Source organism: Lynx rufus, unplaced genomic scaffold, assembly GCF_022079265.1.
Source record: "Lynx rufus isolate CCGP_SWC_20201006 ecotype Redwood Valley unplaced genomic scaffold, mLynRuf1.p SCAF_11, whole genome shotgun sequence".
Taxonomy (NCBI): domain Eukaryota; kingdom Metazoa; phylum Chordata; class Mammalia; order Carnivora; family Felidae; genus Lynx; species Lynx rufus.
The window spans coordinates 21,272,214-21,286,357 of NW_025814825.1; the positions used below are offsets into that span (position 1 = coordinate 21,272,214).

The following is a 14,144-nucleotide window of genomic DNA, read 5'->3' on the forward strand; positions in this document are numbered from 1 at the left end:
CTCTCTCTCTCAAAAAAAATAAATAAACATTAAAAAAAAAAAAAAAGAAAATACCATGCTAGCTGGCAGGTTTCATCTTCTTGCCAGGTTACCCTCCTGGAACCATGGCCTGGCCATCAGGCTCCAGGATGACTCCATAAATGAATCCTGGAGCCCCTATGGGGCATATGGTTAACACCTTTCACGAAGGAAGGGTCAGAGAGCACCGAGGGGGAGAAACGGAGACTAGGGCTCATGCAGGAGCCGATCTGGACTTGGAGTACCTTACCTGGATTCCACTGCTGCCCCTGCCAATCCTGGGAGGACTCTGTGGCCATTCCTGGGGGGGACCTGAGAGGGATGTTTGCAAAGAAGACATTTCAAAGCATGGTGTTCCTATGAAATGTGAGGTGTAGGCTATGGGTTCTGCTTGCTAGGGTCTAAGGGCTGTCCTGCCTGCAGCCTGCCTCCCCCACAGACTTCTGGTATGCTGGTGGTCAGACATCACTCAGATAGGATAATCTCCGAGAAAGGACTTCTAGATACTTGAGCGTTCCCCAGCGAAATGGCTGATTCCTTGTCCATTCATCCTAGAGTGGAGCCCACCTCTCAAAGAAGTCCTGTCTATATACTCTGAGTCTCTGTGTAGTTATTTTCTCTATTGAATATGAATAGGCAGCCAGGAAACATCAGACATCTGAGGAAAGCCTCCAACACGAATGACAAGCATCACATAAAACACACTTTAAAGAAAATAAAAAACAGAGGAAATAGATCTAAATCAGAATATAGGGGAGAAAAAGCTCTAACATCCTCAGAGATGAAACATTACACTCATAACAGGGATGAAACCAGAACAGGGTGCAATGAAGCCAAAAAGAACGACCAACGAATAAGAAGGAGGGCTTGGGGATTACAAATGCAGTGCTTGAAATAAAAAATGTAGTAGCAGATTTAGACAAGAAAGTCAGTGAAATCAACCAGGAAGTAGAACAGCAAAGACAGGAGATGGAAAATAAGAGAGAAATGATAAGGCACCAAGAGGATCAAGTCAAGGAGTCCAGCATTTGACAAACAGGAGTTCTAGAAAGAAAAACAGTGAGAGGAGAAGAAATTATCCAAGAAATTCTAAGCCAAGGTGTATTAGACTGGAAAGATCTGAGACTTCAGGCAGAAAGTTACCTGAGTGCCTGGCACAGTCAATGAAAGAAAATCGCCACCAAGGCACATCATGTAACTACGTTCAGAATGTCAGCGATAAAGAGAAAAATTAATATCTCATGCAGAAGATTGAGAATCCGAGTGGCAGTCCTGGATGCTAGGAGGTAAAGTCTTCTAAATTCTGCTTTAGGAAAATGATTTTTAATTAAATTCTATGCTCAGCCAAATGAGCTGTTATATCTGAGGGCAGCATATAGATGTTTTCAGCTAAGACTCAGTGAGTGTCTCTCTGTGCGTCCATAGCTGACAAGTCCTGTTGCTGCCAAATGATGAAGGGGCCAGAAAAAGAACAAGGAACAAAGAAACAAGAGCTTCAACTCAGGGAGGGCTGAGAAATGAGTCCCTGGTGGGTGGACAGACAGGAGACTCCGGTAACAACCAGTTGAGTTGGGAGAAAAAGGGAGGCTGGCATCTGGGGGCAGTGATGATCCTGGAAAAATAATAACTGCTGTTTATCTGTTATAATAATAAGCACAGTGGGGCACCTGGGTGGCTCAGTTGGATAAGCGTCTGGCTTCGGCTCAGGTCATGATCTCACGGTTCGTGAGTTCAAGCCCCGCATCGGGCCCTCTGCTGTCAGCAAAGAGCCTGCTTCAGATCCTCTGTCCCTCTCTCTCTCTCTCTCTCTCTGCCCCTCCCCAACTAGTGCTCTCTCTCTCTCTGTCTCAAATAAATAAACATTTAAAAAAATCTTTAAGAAATAATAAACACAGAGAAAGATCTACCACAGGTCTTAGAGAAGTTTGGGAAAACTCAATATTCAACTTCAGGATAAAACAATTATAAACTCAGGAAAGAAACAGCCATCATACTACCATGTTTTACTAAATATAAGATGCCATTATTAGTTAAGTAACGACTTGTCAATCATCATTTTAGGAAGAAAGAAAAAACCGTTGCCCATGAAAAAGGCAGATTGTAGGTTGTGAGACATATACCCACGTTTCAGAGATTGTGTTAGAAGGCTAAAGGACATCACAGCGCCCCACTCTGGCTTTGCGGTGAGCCATATTTAGTCTGACTCCTTGATTTCACCACAGAGAGCGATGTCGACATTGTGAGGATGAAGAGAGGGAAAGTTCAGGTGTGTACCTGTGTGAGAAACATTAGTGCTAAATAGTCATGAAGCAAAAATGAAAGGCAGTAGTTTAATGCCTAGAATTGATACATCAAAATATTAGCCACATTAGGCAGACGGAGATGTAACCACACGAGCAGCCAAAATAAGGGAGAATGGTGGCCTTTGGGCACTGGGGAAGGGTGGGGTAGGTTGGGGTGAAGTGGTTTGGAGACTTGCCGGTTTTTTTTTTTTTTTTATTTATTTTTGGGACAGAGAGAGACAGAGCATGAACGGGGGAGGGGCAGAGAGAGAGGGAGACACAGAATTGGAAACAGGCTCCAGGCTCCGAGCCATCAGCCCAGAGCCTGACACGGGGCTCGAACTCACAGACCGCGAGATCGTGACCTGGCTGAAGTCGGACGCTTAACCGACTGCGCCACCCAGGCGCCCCTTGCCGGTTTTTATTGTATTAAAAAAAAATTTTTTTTAATGTATATTTGAGAGAGAGAGAGAGAGAGAGAGAGAGGACAAAGACAGCTTGAGAGGGGGAGGGGCAAAGAGACCGAGACAGAATCTGGAGCAGGCTCCAGGCTCGTAGCTGTGAGCTATCAGCACAGAGCCGGATGCAGGACTCGAACCCACAAGCAATGGGATCATGACCTGAGCTGAAGTCGTATGCTTAACCAACTGAGCCACCCCCAGGTGCCCTGAGACTTGGTGGTTTTATTCCATTTATGTATATATGTATGTTTATTTTTGAAAGACAGAGAGAGACAGAGCGTGAGCAGAGGAGGGGAGAGAGAGAGAGGGAGACACAGACTTCGAAGCAGGCTCCAGGCTCTGAGCTGTCAGCACAGAGACTAAGGTGGGGATTGAACTCACAAACCGTGACATCATGACCCTAGCGGAAATCAGATGCTTAACCGACTGAGCCACCCAGGCACCCCATAGACTGGCTGGTTTTTTAAATGAGCCTTTGGCATATAATGCACGTTTGACCAAAGGTAGAGGAAAATACACACACACACACACACACACACACACACAGCCCTTTTGGAGATTAAAAGAGGGACAACAATTGCAGAAGTGGGGCAACCCTGCTTGTCTCTGAAATACCTTATTTGTACATAAGGTTAGGACATGGTCCTATCCTGCTTCACTGGCCCCCAGGAAGACTGGTACTTACCCGCCTTTCCCCGCACAATGCAAGATGGCCCAGCGTCCCCTTTTCTTTGCAGAAAGCTTTAGAGTCTACACATTGTTCCATGTGTTTTTACCCATTTGATCCTTCCCGCTGCCTGGATTAGGCCTAACGAACTGTTGCCATTTCTGCGTCAGAGCCGGAAACTGAGCCGCCGCCACCTGCCGGGCCGGCCCACCCCGCCCCGCTGCGCGACGGCTCAGCCCTGCTCAGCCGCACAGGGGCGCTTCTCTCTCGTGACCTCACGCCCCTCTGTCCCCATGATATTTTAGAGGAAAGAGGAAGAGGAGCGGAAGCGGGGAGAGGAGCAGATTCGCCTCCAGGAAGAGCAGAGGGCGAAGGAACTCTACTGGACCCTGAAGCAGGCCCAGCTGCAGAGCCACGCCAGCGAGAAGGAGGAGCGCGAGTGGGAGGAGCAGCGTGAGTACTCGGGCCTGCCTCCCCGCCCACCCACCTCCCACTTGTGTCTGTGCTCCGTCCTCCTTCCGGTTCGCTCGCGCGCGCGGCCCACACGCCTTTAGCTGGGGCCACCCACGCGCGGCCCTGCCGAGGACCCAGAGGGTAAGGGCTCTCTGCCAAGGGGGGAGATTTCTTACACTAAAAAACGAAACCCTACATTTACTGAGCTACCAGTACTTCACTGGCCAAGCCCTGGGCATCCAGAAATGAGGGTTCATGGTGCTTATCTTGGAGGGACTCATGGGCCAGACTCACAGGCGACGGGCTTGGAGGGAGAAAGTAGCACGTACTGCTGGAACAGAGAGTGGCGATCCTGGCGGGCTTCCAGACGCAGCATTACGGAGTGGAGCTTGATGGGGGGCACAGGAACAACTGAGGCAAACAAGTGGAGGAGGGAGAGGGCGCAGGAGATGGAGACCCCAGCAGGTGTAAAGGCATGGTGACCGGAGTGTGGGGTGCTCAGGAGGGTGGAGATGTACGGGGGTGGCGAAAAGGCTTGGAGGCTGTCGGTGGCGAGAAGTTAGGTGGGAGAGGGAAGGCGGGACCAGATTTGCAAGGTGGTGTTTCAGTATGTGCTCGCGGTTCGTTTGAATCAGGTCTGGTGTCACATGCAGATGTGGAGATGTGGATCTTGCAGGAGGAAGTTTTTACTCGAGGGGGCGGGGCTACGTGGGGAAGGCCTGGGGCCAGTCAGGAGGTGGTAGGAGCCAGGGGACAGTGTGGGCCAGAGCCTTTGCTGTGGTTTGCTTGGGAAAGGGAGGGCCAGGCAGGGTAAGCATGTTTAGGATTGGCGGGCTTGAATAATTTCTGCAGTCTCTGGGGCATAGGGGCTGTCTCTGGTTGCCTGACACCTGGCCCTGGGGTGATGGGGGCGTGTGGATAGTGACCCAGAGTATAAGAACTAGATAAAGGAAATGGTTGGGATGTAGGTTTTTGATTGGCTGGTTTACAAATCACTGATTGTGATTGTGATTTGATTGGCTGGTTTACAAAGGCACACTTGCACGTGAGCCCTTTAGTATCTTTGGGACTTGGCTAACTCTGGGAGGGGCAGTCTCTCTGGGCTCAGGTGTGAAAACATCAAAAACTATGGAAAATAAAAAGGCATGGTTCATGCAGATGGACAGTGGGAAGCATCCCGAAGTGGGCTTGGGAGTGAGAGGGAGGAGGTGGCTGTTGCCGGGGTACACGTTAGAGATGATTGGAACCAGGGCCGCAGCAGGGAGAGCGGAGATGTGGGGTGACTTCTACTCGCCAGCCCTCTGGTCCTCAAGCTTTTCTCAACCACATGCCAGAGTCCTCAAACAGACCTTAAAAAAATTGAAATACAATTCACATGACATAAAATTCACCATCCTAAGGTGTACAATTCAGTGGCTTTTAGTATACTTGCTACGTTGTGCAGCCTTCACCACTATTAGTTCCAGAACATTTCGTCACTGCAAAGAGAAACTCTGTACACATTGGTTATTCCTTCTCTTGCCATGCCTCTGGAAACCACTGATGTAATTTCTGTCCTTATGCCTTCGCCTATTACAGATATTTCATATGAATTGAATCATGCGTTGCGTGGCCTTCTGTGTCGGACCTCTTTCATTCAGCATGCTTTCAAGTCCAGCCATGTTGTAGTTTGGGTCAGTACTTCATTCCTTTTTGTGGTGGAATAAAATTTGAATGTAGGCATGTGCCACCATGTTGTTTATCCATTTGTTAGCTGATGGACCTTTGGGTTGTTTCTACTTTTTGGCTATTATGAATAATGTTGCTGTGAACATTGGTGGGTTTTTGTGTGCACATATTTTTCCGTTCTCTTGGGAGTGGAATTTCTAGGTCATATGGTAACTATGTTTAGCATTTAGAGTAACTGCCATACTGTTTTCCAAAGTGACTGTACCGTTTTACATTTCCACAAGCAGTATATGAGGGTGCTAGTTTCTTCCCATCTTTGCCAATGCTTGGTATCTTTTGTCTTTTTTCTTTAATTTTTTAAACGTTTATTCATTTTTTTAAAATTTTTAATGTTTATTTATTTTTGAGAGAGAGTGAGTGCTGGAGAAGGGCATAGAGAGAGGGAGACACAGAATCCGAGGCAGGGACCAGGCTCCAAGCTGTCAGCCCAGAGCCCGATGTGGGACTTGAACTCACAAACTACGAGATCATGACCTGAGCCAAAGTCGGACACTTAACCGAGTGAGCCAGCCAGATGTCCCCGTTTATTTATTTTTTGAGAGACAGAGCATGAATGGGGCAGGGTGGGGGGCAGAGAGAGAGGGAGACACTGAATCTGAAGCAGGCTCCAGGCTCTGAGCGGTCAATGCAGAGCCTGACGCGGGGCTCGAACTCACAAACCATGAGATCATGACCTGAGACGAAGTCGCCTGCTTAACTGAGGCACCTAGGCACCCCTGGTCTTTTTGATAATAGACATTCTAACAGGTGTGAGGTGACACCTCATTGTGTCATTTGATTTGCATTTCCCTGGTGATTAATGATGTCGAGCACTTTTTCATGTACCTGTTGGCCATCTGAATATCTTTTTGAAAAAAATATCTGTTCAGGTCCTTTGCCTATTTTTAAATTGGGTTATTTGTTTTGGCTAATCGAGTTGCATGGGTTCCTATATATCTTGGATATTAACCCCTTATTAGGTATGTGGTTTACAAAGATTTTTGCCTATTCCACAGGCTGCCTTTTAATTTTGTTGATGGCTTCCTTTGCTGTGCAGAAGCTTTCGAATGGATGTAATCCCACCTGTTTAATTTTGCTTTTGGTGTCATATCCAAAATATCATCGCCAAGACCAATGTCAAGGAACTTTTTTCCTAGGTTTTCTTCCAGGTGTTTTACAGTTTCAGGTCTCACATTTAAGCTTTTAATCCATTTTGAGGTGATTTTTGTGTATGCTGTGAGATAAAGGTTCAATTTCATTCTTTTCTAGTAGCTGTCCACTTTTCCCTGCACCTTTTATTAAAGAGACTATCCTTGCCCATTATGGATTCTTAGTGCCTTTGTTGAAAATTAGTTGAGTATATATACATAAGTTTATTTGTGAACTCTACATTATTTTCCATTGGCCTGTGTGTCTTTTTATGTCAGTACTGTACTGTTTTGATTACTATAGCTTTGTAATATAATTTGAAATCATGAAGTGAGATACTTCTGGCTTTGTTCTTCTTGCTGAAGATTGCTTTAGCTATTGAAATCTTTTGTGGTTCCATACGAATTTTAGGATTATTTTTTTCTATTTCTGTGAAAAATGCCATTGGAATTTTATTTATTTTTTTATTTTATTTTTTTTATATATATATGAAATTTATTGACAAATTGGTTTCCATACAACACCCAGTGCTCATCCCAAAAGGTGCCCTCCTCAATACCCATCACCCACCCTCCCCTCCCTCCCACCCCCCATCAACCCTCAGTTTGTTCTCAGTTTTTAACAGTCTCTTATGCTTTGGCTCTCTTCCACTCTAACCTCTTTTTTTTTTTTTTTTTTCCTTCCCCTCCCCCATGGGTTCCTGTTAAGTTTCTCAGGATCCACATAAGAGTGAAACCATATGGTATCTGTCTTTCTCTGTATGGCTTATTTCACTTAGCATCACACTCTCCAGTTCCATCCACGTTGCTACAAAAGGCCATATTTCATTTTTTCTCATTGCCACGTAGTATTCCATTGTGTATATAAACCACAATTTCTTTATCCATTCATCAGTTGATGGACATTTAGGCTCTTTCCATAATTTGGCTATTGTTGAGAGTGCTGCTATGAACATTGGGGTACAAGTGCCCCTATGCATCAGTACTCCTGTATCCCTTGGATAAATTCCTAGCAGTGCTATTGCTGGGTCATAGGGTAGGTCTATTTTTAATTTTCTGAGGAACCTCCACACTGCTTTCCAGAGCGGCTGCACCAATTTGCATTCCCACCAACAGTGCAAGAGGGTTCCCGTTTCTCCACATCCTCTCCAGCATCTATAGTCTCCTGATTTGTTCATTTTGGCCACTCTGACTGGCGTGAGGTGATACCTGAGTGTGGTTTTGATTTGTATTTCCCTGATAAGGAGCGACGCTGAACATCTTTTCATGTGCCTGTTGGCCATCTGGATGTCTTCTTTAGAGAAGTGTCTATTCATGTTTTCTGCCCATTTCTTCACTGGGTTATTTGTTTTTCGGGTGTGGAGTTTGGTGAGCTCTTTATAGATTTTAGATACTAGCCCTTTGTCTGATATGTCATTTGCAAATATCTTTTCCCATTCCGTTGGTTGCCTTTTAGTTTTGTCGGTTGTTTCCTTTGCTGTGCAGAAGCTTTTTATCTTCATAAGGTCCCAGTAATTCACTTTTGCTTTTAATTCCCTTGCCTTTGGGGATGTGTCAAGTAAGAGATTGCTACGGCTGAGGTCAGAGAGGTCTTTTCCTGCTTTCTCCTCTAAGGTTTTGATGGTTTCCTGTCTCACATTTAGGTCCTTTATCCATTTTGAGTTTATTTTTGTGAATGGTGTGAGAAAGTGGTCTAGTTTCAACCTTCTGCATGTTGCTGTCCAGTTCTCCCAGCACCATTTGTTAAAGAGGCTGTCTTTTTTCCATTGGATGTTCTTTCCTGCTTTGTCAAAGATGAGTTGGCCATACGTTTGTGGGTCTAGTTCTGGGGTTTCTATTCTGTTCCATTGGTCTGTGTGTCTGTTTTTGTGCCAGCCATTGGAATTTTAATAGGGATTGTTTTGAATCTGTACATTGCTTTGAGTAGTATATTTATTTTAACAATATTAATTCTTCCAGTCTATGAACACAGGATAAGTCTTTCCATTTGTTTGTGTCTTCTTCAATTTCTTTCCTCAATGTCATATAGTTTTTAGTGTACAGGTCTTTTGCCTCCTTCATTAAATTTATTTCTAGTATTTTGTTCTTTTTTTTTCTTTCCAAGCTTTTATTTAAATTCCAGTTAGTTAACATATAGTGTAATATTAGTTTCAGGTGTAGAATTTAGTGATTCATCACTTACATACAACACCCAGTGCGGATCCCAACAAGTGCCCTCCTTAATCCCCATTGCCTGTTTCATGCACCCTGATGCTATTGTACATGGGGTTGTTTTATTATTATTTTTTTGCTGATTCACTGTTAGTGCATAGAAACACGACTGACATTTGTATGTTGATTTTGTATCCTGCCATTTTAATTTGTTTATTAGTTCTAACAATTTTTGGGTAAAATTATTAGGGTTTTCTATGTGCAAGGTCATGCCACCTGCAAACAGAGATGGTTTTACTTCTTCCTTTCTGATTTGGATGCCTTTTATTATTTTTTTCTTGCCTAATTATTCTGGCTGGAACTTCCAACATTATGGTGAATAAAAGTGGTGACAGTGAGCATTCTTGTCTTGCTTCTGATCTTAGAGCAAAAGCTTTCAACCGTACACTGGGGCTTATGAGGTTTGTTATGGGCTTGTCATATATGGCTTTTATTATGAGGTACATTCTTTCTATCCCCAATTTCTTGAGAGTGTTTATCATGAAAAGATGCTGAGTTTTGTGAAATGCATTTTCTGCATCTACTGAGATGATCATGTGATTTTTATTCTTTTTGTTACTGTGTGTGTCAGAGTTATTGATTTGCCGCTATTGAGCCATCCTTGCATCCCAGAATATATCCCACTTGATCGCGGTGTATAGAGCATTTGGAAAGGCCTCCATGGAGGAAATGGCATTTGGTTTGGGAAAAACGGAGAGGTAAAGAAGGCAGGGAAGGGCATCACAGCAGAGGGAGCAGCACTGAGCAAAAGCAAGGTCATCATCGTGTGCATAGGGCATGGCACATGTTCCGAATCGGCTGCAGCCTGGGGTTCCTGGTGAACAATGACGAGAATGAGGCTAGAAAGGGAAGATAGGCAAGAGCTAAAGAACAATTCATTTAGATTCAGAACGGAAGAAGAGAGGGGAGAAACAAGAAGGCGGGACAAAGGTTTATACTGAAAATATGGTGAACAGTTACAGGGTGAAGTCACATGAGGCTACTCTAGTGTGGGAGGGGGAGGAGCCCTGGACTGGGAGCCCCGGCCCAGCTCTGCCACTGGCTAGGGTGACTGTGGACCAAGTTCGTGCTCAGTTGCTCAGTTTCTGTTTTGTACAGTGGGGACATCCGTGTTGAGTTGAGGCTTGTTGGGAGGGTAAAGGGAGAGGGAGGATGTGTCACTCAGGAGCGTTTCTCTTCTGGTAGTGACACGATGAGGTGGACCGTTATGGGCTGGGCTGGTGTTTCCTTGGGGACGGAGACAGGAGATTCTCTGGCTCAAGTGCTGCCTGATTGCTAATTAATGTACAGCGTGGCAGCGGAAAATGGAAAACCCTCCAAAAGACAGAGGAAAGGTGATAATTCAGGTCCCCTGATTTTGGTTCCCTATTTTATGCTTTCTTGAAGAATGATGCGCTAAACTCTGGAGCCTGTCATTCAAAACCAGCAAAGCCATTCTGCACTCAATTAATTTAATATGAGAGATTATAGTGGGCCATTAATCTCCTGGGAGCAGCAGTTTTTGATAAAACACCTAAATTAAATTCTCCAAGTTAGAGGAAAAAAGGCATTGTTTCCTTTAGTATCACTAGAATACGAAGTTAGTTGTTCAGTTCAAATAGCAGAGCAGGCTCTGGCTTCTGAGAAGCTCTGAATATTCCAGGCAGAAATTCATTTAATTATGTCTCAACTGTGAACTTGCAGGCATGTGGAGTTAGGTGATGTCTAGCTGCCCAGAGATTTGGAGACAAGCCAGCATGACTTGGTGAATGATACACTTTCCAAAAATTGGAGCTGTGTTCTTCTTTACCCCTCTCCTCCCTCCTTGAACCGTGTGATTCTGGTGTGACCCTTAACACACGATCTGTGCTCTGCTTGGCTCCCCCCTTGCCAGGGTGTGGTCAGAACTGAGGGAGAAACTGTGTGCTCAGGCCCAGTATGGAGTCCAATTACGTTGGTTCCCTTCTCTTTGCCCGTAGAAAGGAGACTGCTCTGGAGTCTGGGTTTCATGTGGGTGATTCTAAAATGCTGTGTGCTTGAGACAGGCAGAACCCGCAGGGGTTTGAGGAGACGCAGTGCGGTCTGGAGATGGGGTGGGGCTGGAAGGAAAAGATAACACAGAAGAAGGGCCTGTCCTATCTACTCATGGGATGGGAAATTATGCAATGTCTCTTTGGATGTAACCAGTTAGAGCTGTTCTTCATGCTCTGAGTGCCAAATGTTTTTGGTTTTACAACTTAGAATAGTGCCAGCCTGAGTCTCCACATGCCTGATTCATATCCTGCTTGGGGTTCTCTCTTCTCTTGAATTGCTCAAGAATCCCTGGGGGCTTTCTTTTGTCCCAAAGCAGAGTCATCCCCAGGTTTACCCTGGCCTTAAGGAACCCCTGAAATTACTTCTGGTGGCCATAGGGGGTCACTGTTGGCAGCCATCAAGAATCGTCAGCAGGACAATGGTGGGTGGTGACCTCAGAAGACTTGAGTCAGGGTGGAGAGAGGTCTTCTTCCCTTGGCCACGTTTAGCTGGGGGTGAGCCTCACTTTCTTTGTCCCCAACCCCTGTATACCAACATTCTCCTTTTTGCTGTGTATTTAACTATTGTAAGTACCGTGCGTGGAATATCAGTGGAATCATATGATGTCCTTTTGTGTCTGGCTTATTCACTTAGCATAATGTCTTAAAGATTCGTCCACATTGTAGCAGGTATTGGAATTCCCTTCTTTTAAAAAATTTTTTTAAAAAATGTTTTATTATTTATTTTAGAGAGAGAGAGAGAGAGGCAGAGTGTGAGCAGGGGAGGGGCAGAGAGAGAAGCAGACACAGAACTAGAAGCAGGCTCCAGGCTCTGAGCTGTCAGCACAGACCCTGATGTGGGGCTCAAATTCACAAACCATGAGATCATTACCTGAGCCGAAGTCGGACGCTCAGGCGTCCCAAGGAATTCACTTCTTTTTAAAGGCTGAATAATATTCCACTGCATATATATATATATATATATATATATATATATGCATATATGTATATACACACATACACACAAACACACACATACCATACTTCGGTTATCTCTGTGTCCTTTGATGAACATTTGGGTTGTTTCCACCTTCTGGCTATTGTGAATCATGCTTCTATGAATATTGCTGTACAAAAATTTGTTTCAACCCCTACTTTCAATTCTTTTGGGTATATATCTGGAAGATTGTATGGCAATTGTACGTTTAATTTTTCTGGACCTGCCATACCATTTTCCACAGCAGCTGCACCATTTTTCATTTCCACCAACAATGCACAAGGGTTCCACTCTCTCCATATCCTTGCCAACACTTGTTTACTGTTTTTTTCTAACTAAAAAAATTAAAAACAAAAGAGCTACCCTGATGCGTGTGAAGTGGTGTCTTATTGTGGTTAGTCTATTGTTTGATACCTCGATTCAGCCTTTCTCCTGAAGTCCTTGGTGTTTTCACACTGTTCCAGCCATCCATACAGTGTTACTGTGACATGAGCCTCAGTTTCCCATTAGCAGGAGGAGAAAGGAGACCATGGATCTTACCTTGGAAGTAAGAATGGCCATGGTCACCCTTTGTTCTGTGTGTGGAGCAGGCCTCGCAGTGCCTGTTGGCCAGGCCCATGGGGCGTCACCTTGGGCTGGGACATGGGCTGTGGGAGGAAGAAGCAGGTGTCTTGGTGCGGGTCCTCACCTCTGCAGTGGGTCTGCCAGGCCACGGGGAGAGTCTGATACTTGCTGGCTCAGGGCAGAAAATGCCTGTGGCTCCTCATGTGAGTTTGAGTTATTTTCACTGGGTTAGAAGAAAAATACCCCGTGGGTTCCGGCTGAGGGTTTTCTGTGGCAGATTCCTGGGATACAGTCTGAATTCGTCCCTGATTCTGAGAAGGAACTGAAGCAGTCCCTCAGGAGTTCAAAGTGGAATTTAGGGTAAGCTGCTTGACCCAGAGAGGATTCCCCATGATCGGCCAGCAAGGGTGCCCCCTCCTGGACTGGCCAGGAACTCGGTTTTGGACCTGGCAATTCCGGGGCTGATGAAAAGAAACATTTTGGCTAATACTTAACCATAGTGCTTAATATGTACCTGACATGGTTTTAAGTGGCTTACCTTATGAGCTCTCTGGATCCTCATGACAACGTTATGAGGTAGGGACTGTTATTATCTCCGTTTAACTTATGACGGAATGCAGGCCCAGGGCGATTAAGTAACTGGTCCCGCGTCACACAGCTGGTAAGTGAAGCTGGGATCTGAATCTAGGCACCCTGGCTCCAGACTCAGGCTTCGAGAGATTTGGAGAAAGGATCAAAGCCAGGGGCCTGATTTAGTCAGACATCGCTTTTCCAGGACACTTCATAGTTTATAGTGTTTTTATATGTTTCATTTACTCTCCATGACAACTCCGTGAGGCAGACGTTCGTGTCGTTCTCATTTTGACAGAGGTGGAAACTGAGGCCCGGGGCCATTCTGGAATTTTCTTAGGGAAGCCAGATGGAGCGTGCCAAAGATGTGCAGAAAAGGGAACCGGTGTATGCCGTTGGTGGGAATATAAATTGGTGCAGCCACTGTGGAGAACAGTGAACTTCCTCAGACACTTAAAAATAGAAATACCCCATGATCCAGCAATCCCACTTCTGGGTATACATCCAAAGGAAATGAAAACAAGCTGTTGAAGAGATACCTGCACTCCCATGTTTATTGCATCATTACTCACAATAGCCAGGATATGGAAACAACCCAAGTGTCTATCAATGGAAGAGTGGATAAAGAACGTGTGTGTGTGTGTGTGTGTGTGTACACACAGAGAGTGTGTGTATACATATTGTGTCTACACACACACACACACACACACACACAGAAATACTATCCATAAGAAAGAAGGAAATCTTGCCATTTGCAACAACATGGTTGGACCTTGAGGATAATATGCTAAGAGAGATTAGTCAGACAGAGAAAGACAAATACTACATGATGATATCACTTATGTGTTGAATCAAAAAAAGCGAAACTCCTAGAAACAACTAGAATGATGGTTACCAGGGGCTGGCTGGGAGGGGGCAAAGACTGGGGGAGATGATGGTGAAAGGGCACAAACTGGCACCTAGAAGATGAGTAAGTTCTGGAGATCTAGTGCACAGCACAGCAGCTCCAATGAACAGTGCTGTGTTATACACGTGAGAGCTGCTAAGAGACTAGATCTGGAATGTTCTGACCACA

General features: G+C 45.1%; 1 protein-coding gene across 1 annotated transcript in view; it reads left to right on the top strand.

Moving 5' to 3' along the window:
• SH2D4B (SH2 domain containing 4B) overlaps nt 1-14,144 on the top strand; it is a 62,565-nt gene that overhangs the window by 12,327 nt on the left and 36,094 nt on the right. The window contains exon 3 of the mRNA XM_047073061.1: nt 3,734-3,881. Within this exon, the coding sequence (XP_046929017.1) occupies nt 3,734-3,881 (148 nt within the window). The remainder of the gene's footprint in view (nt 1-3,733; nt 3,882-14,144) is intronic.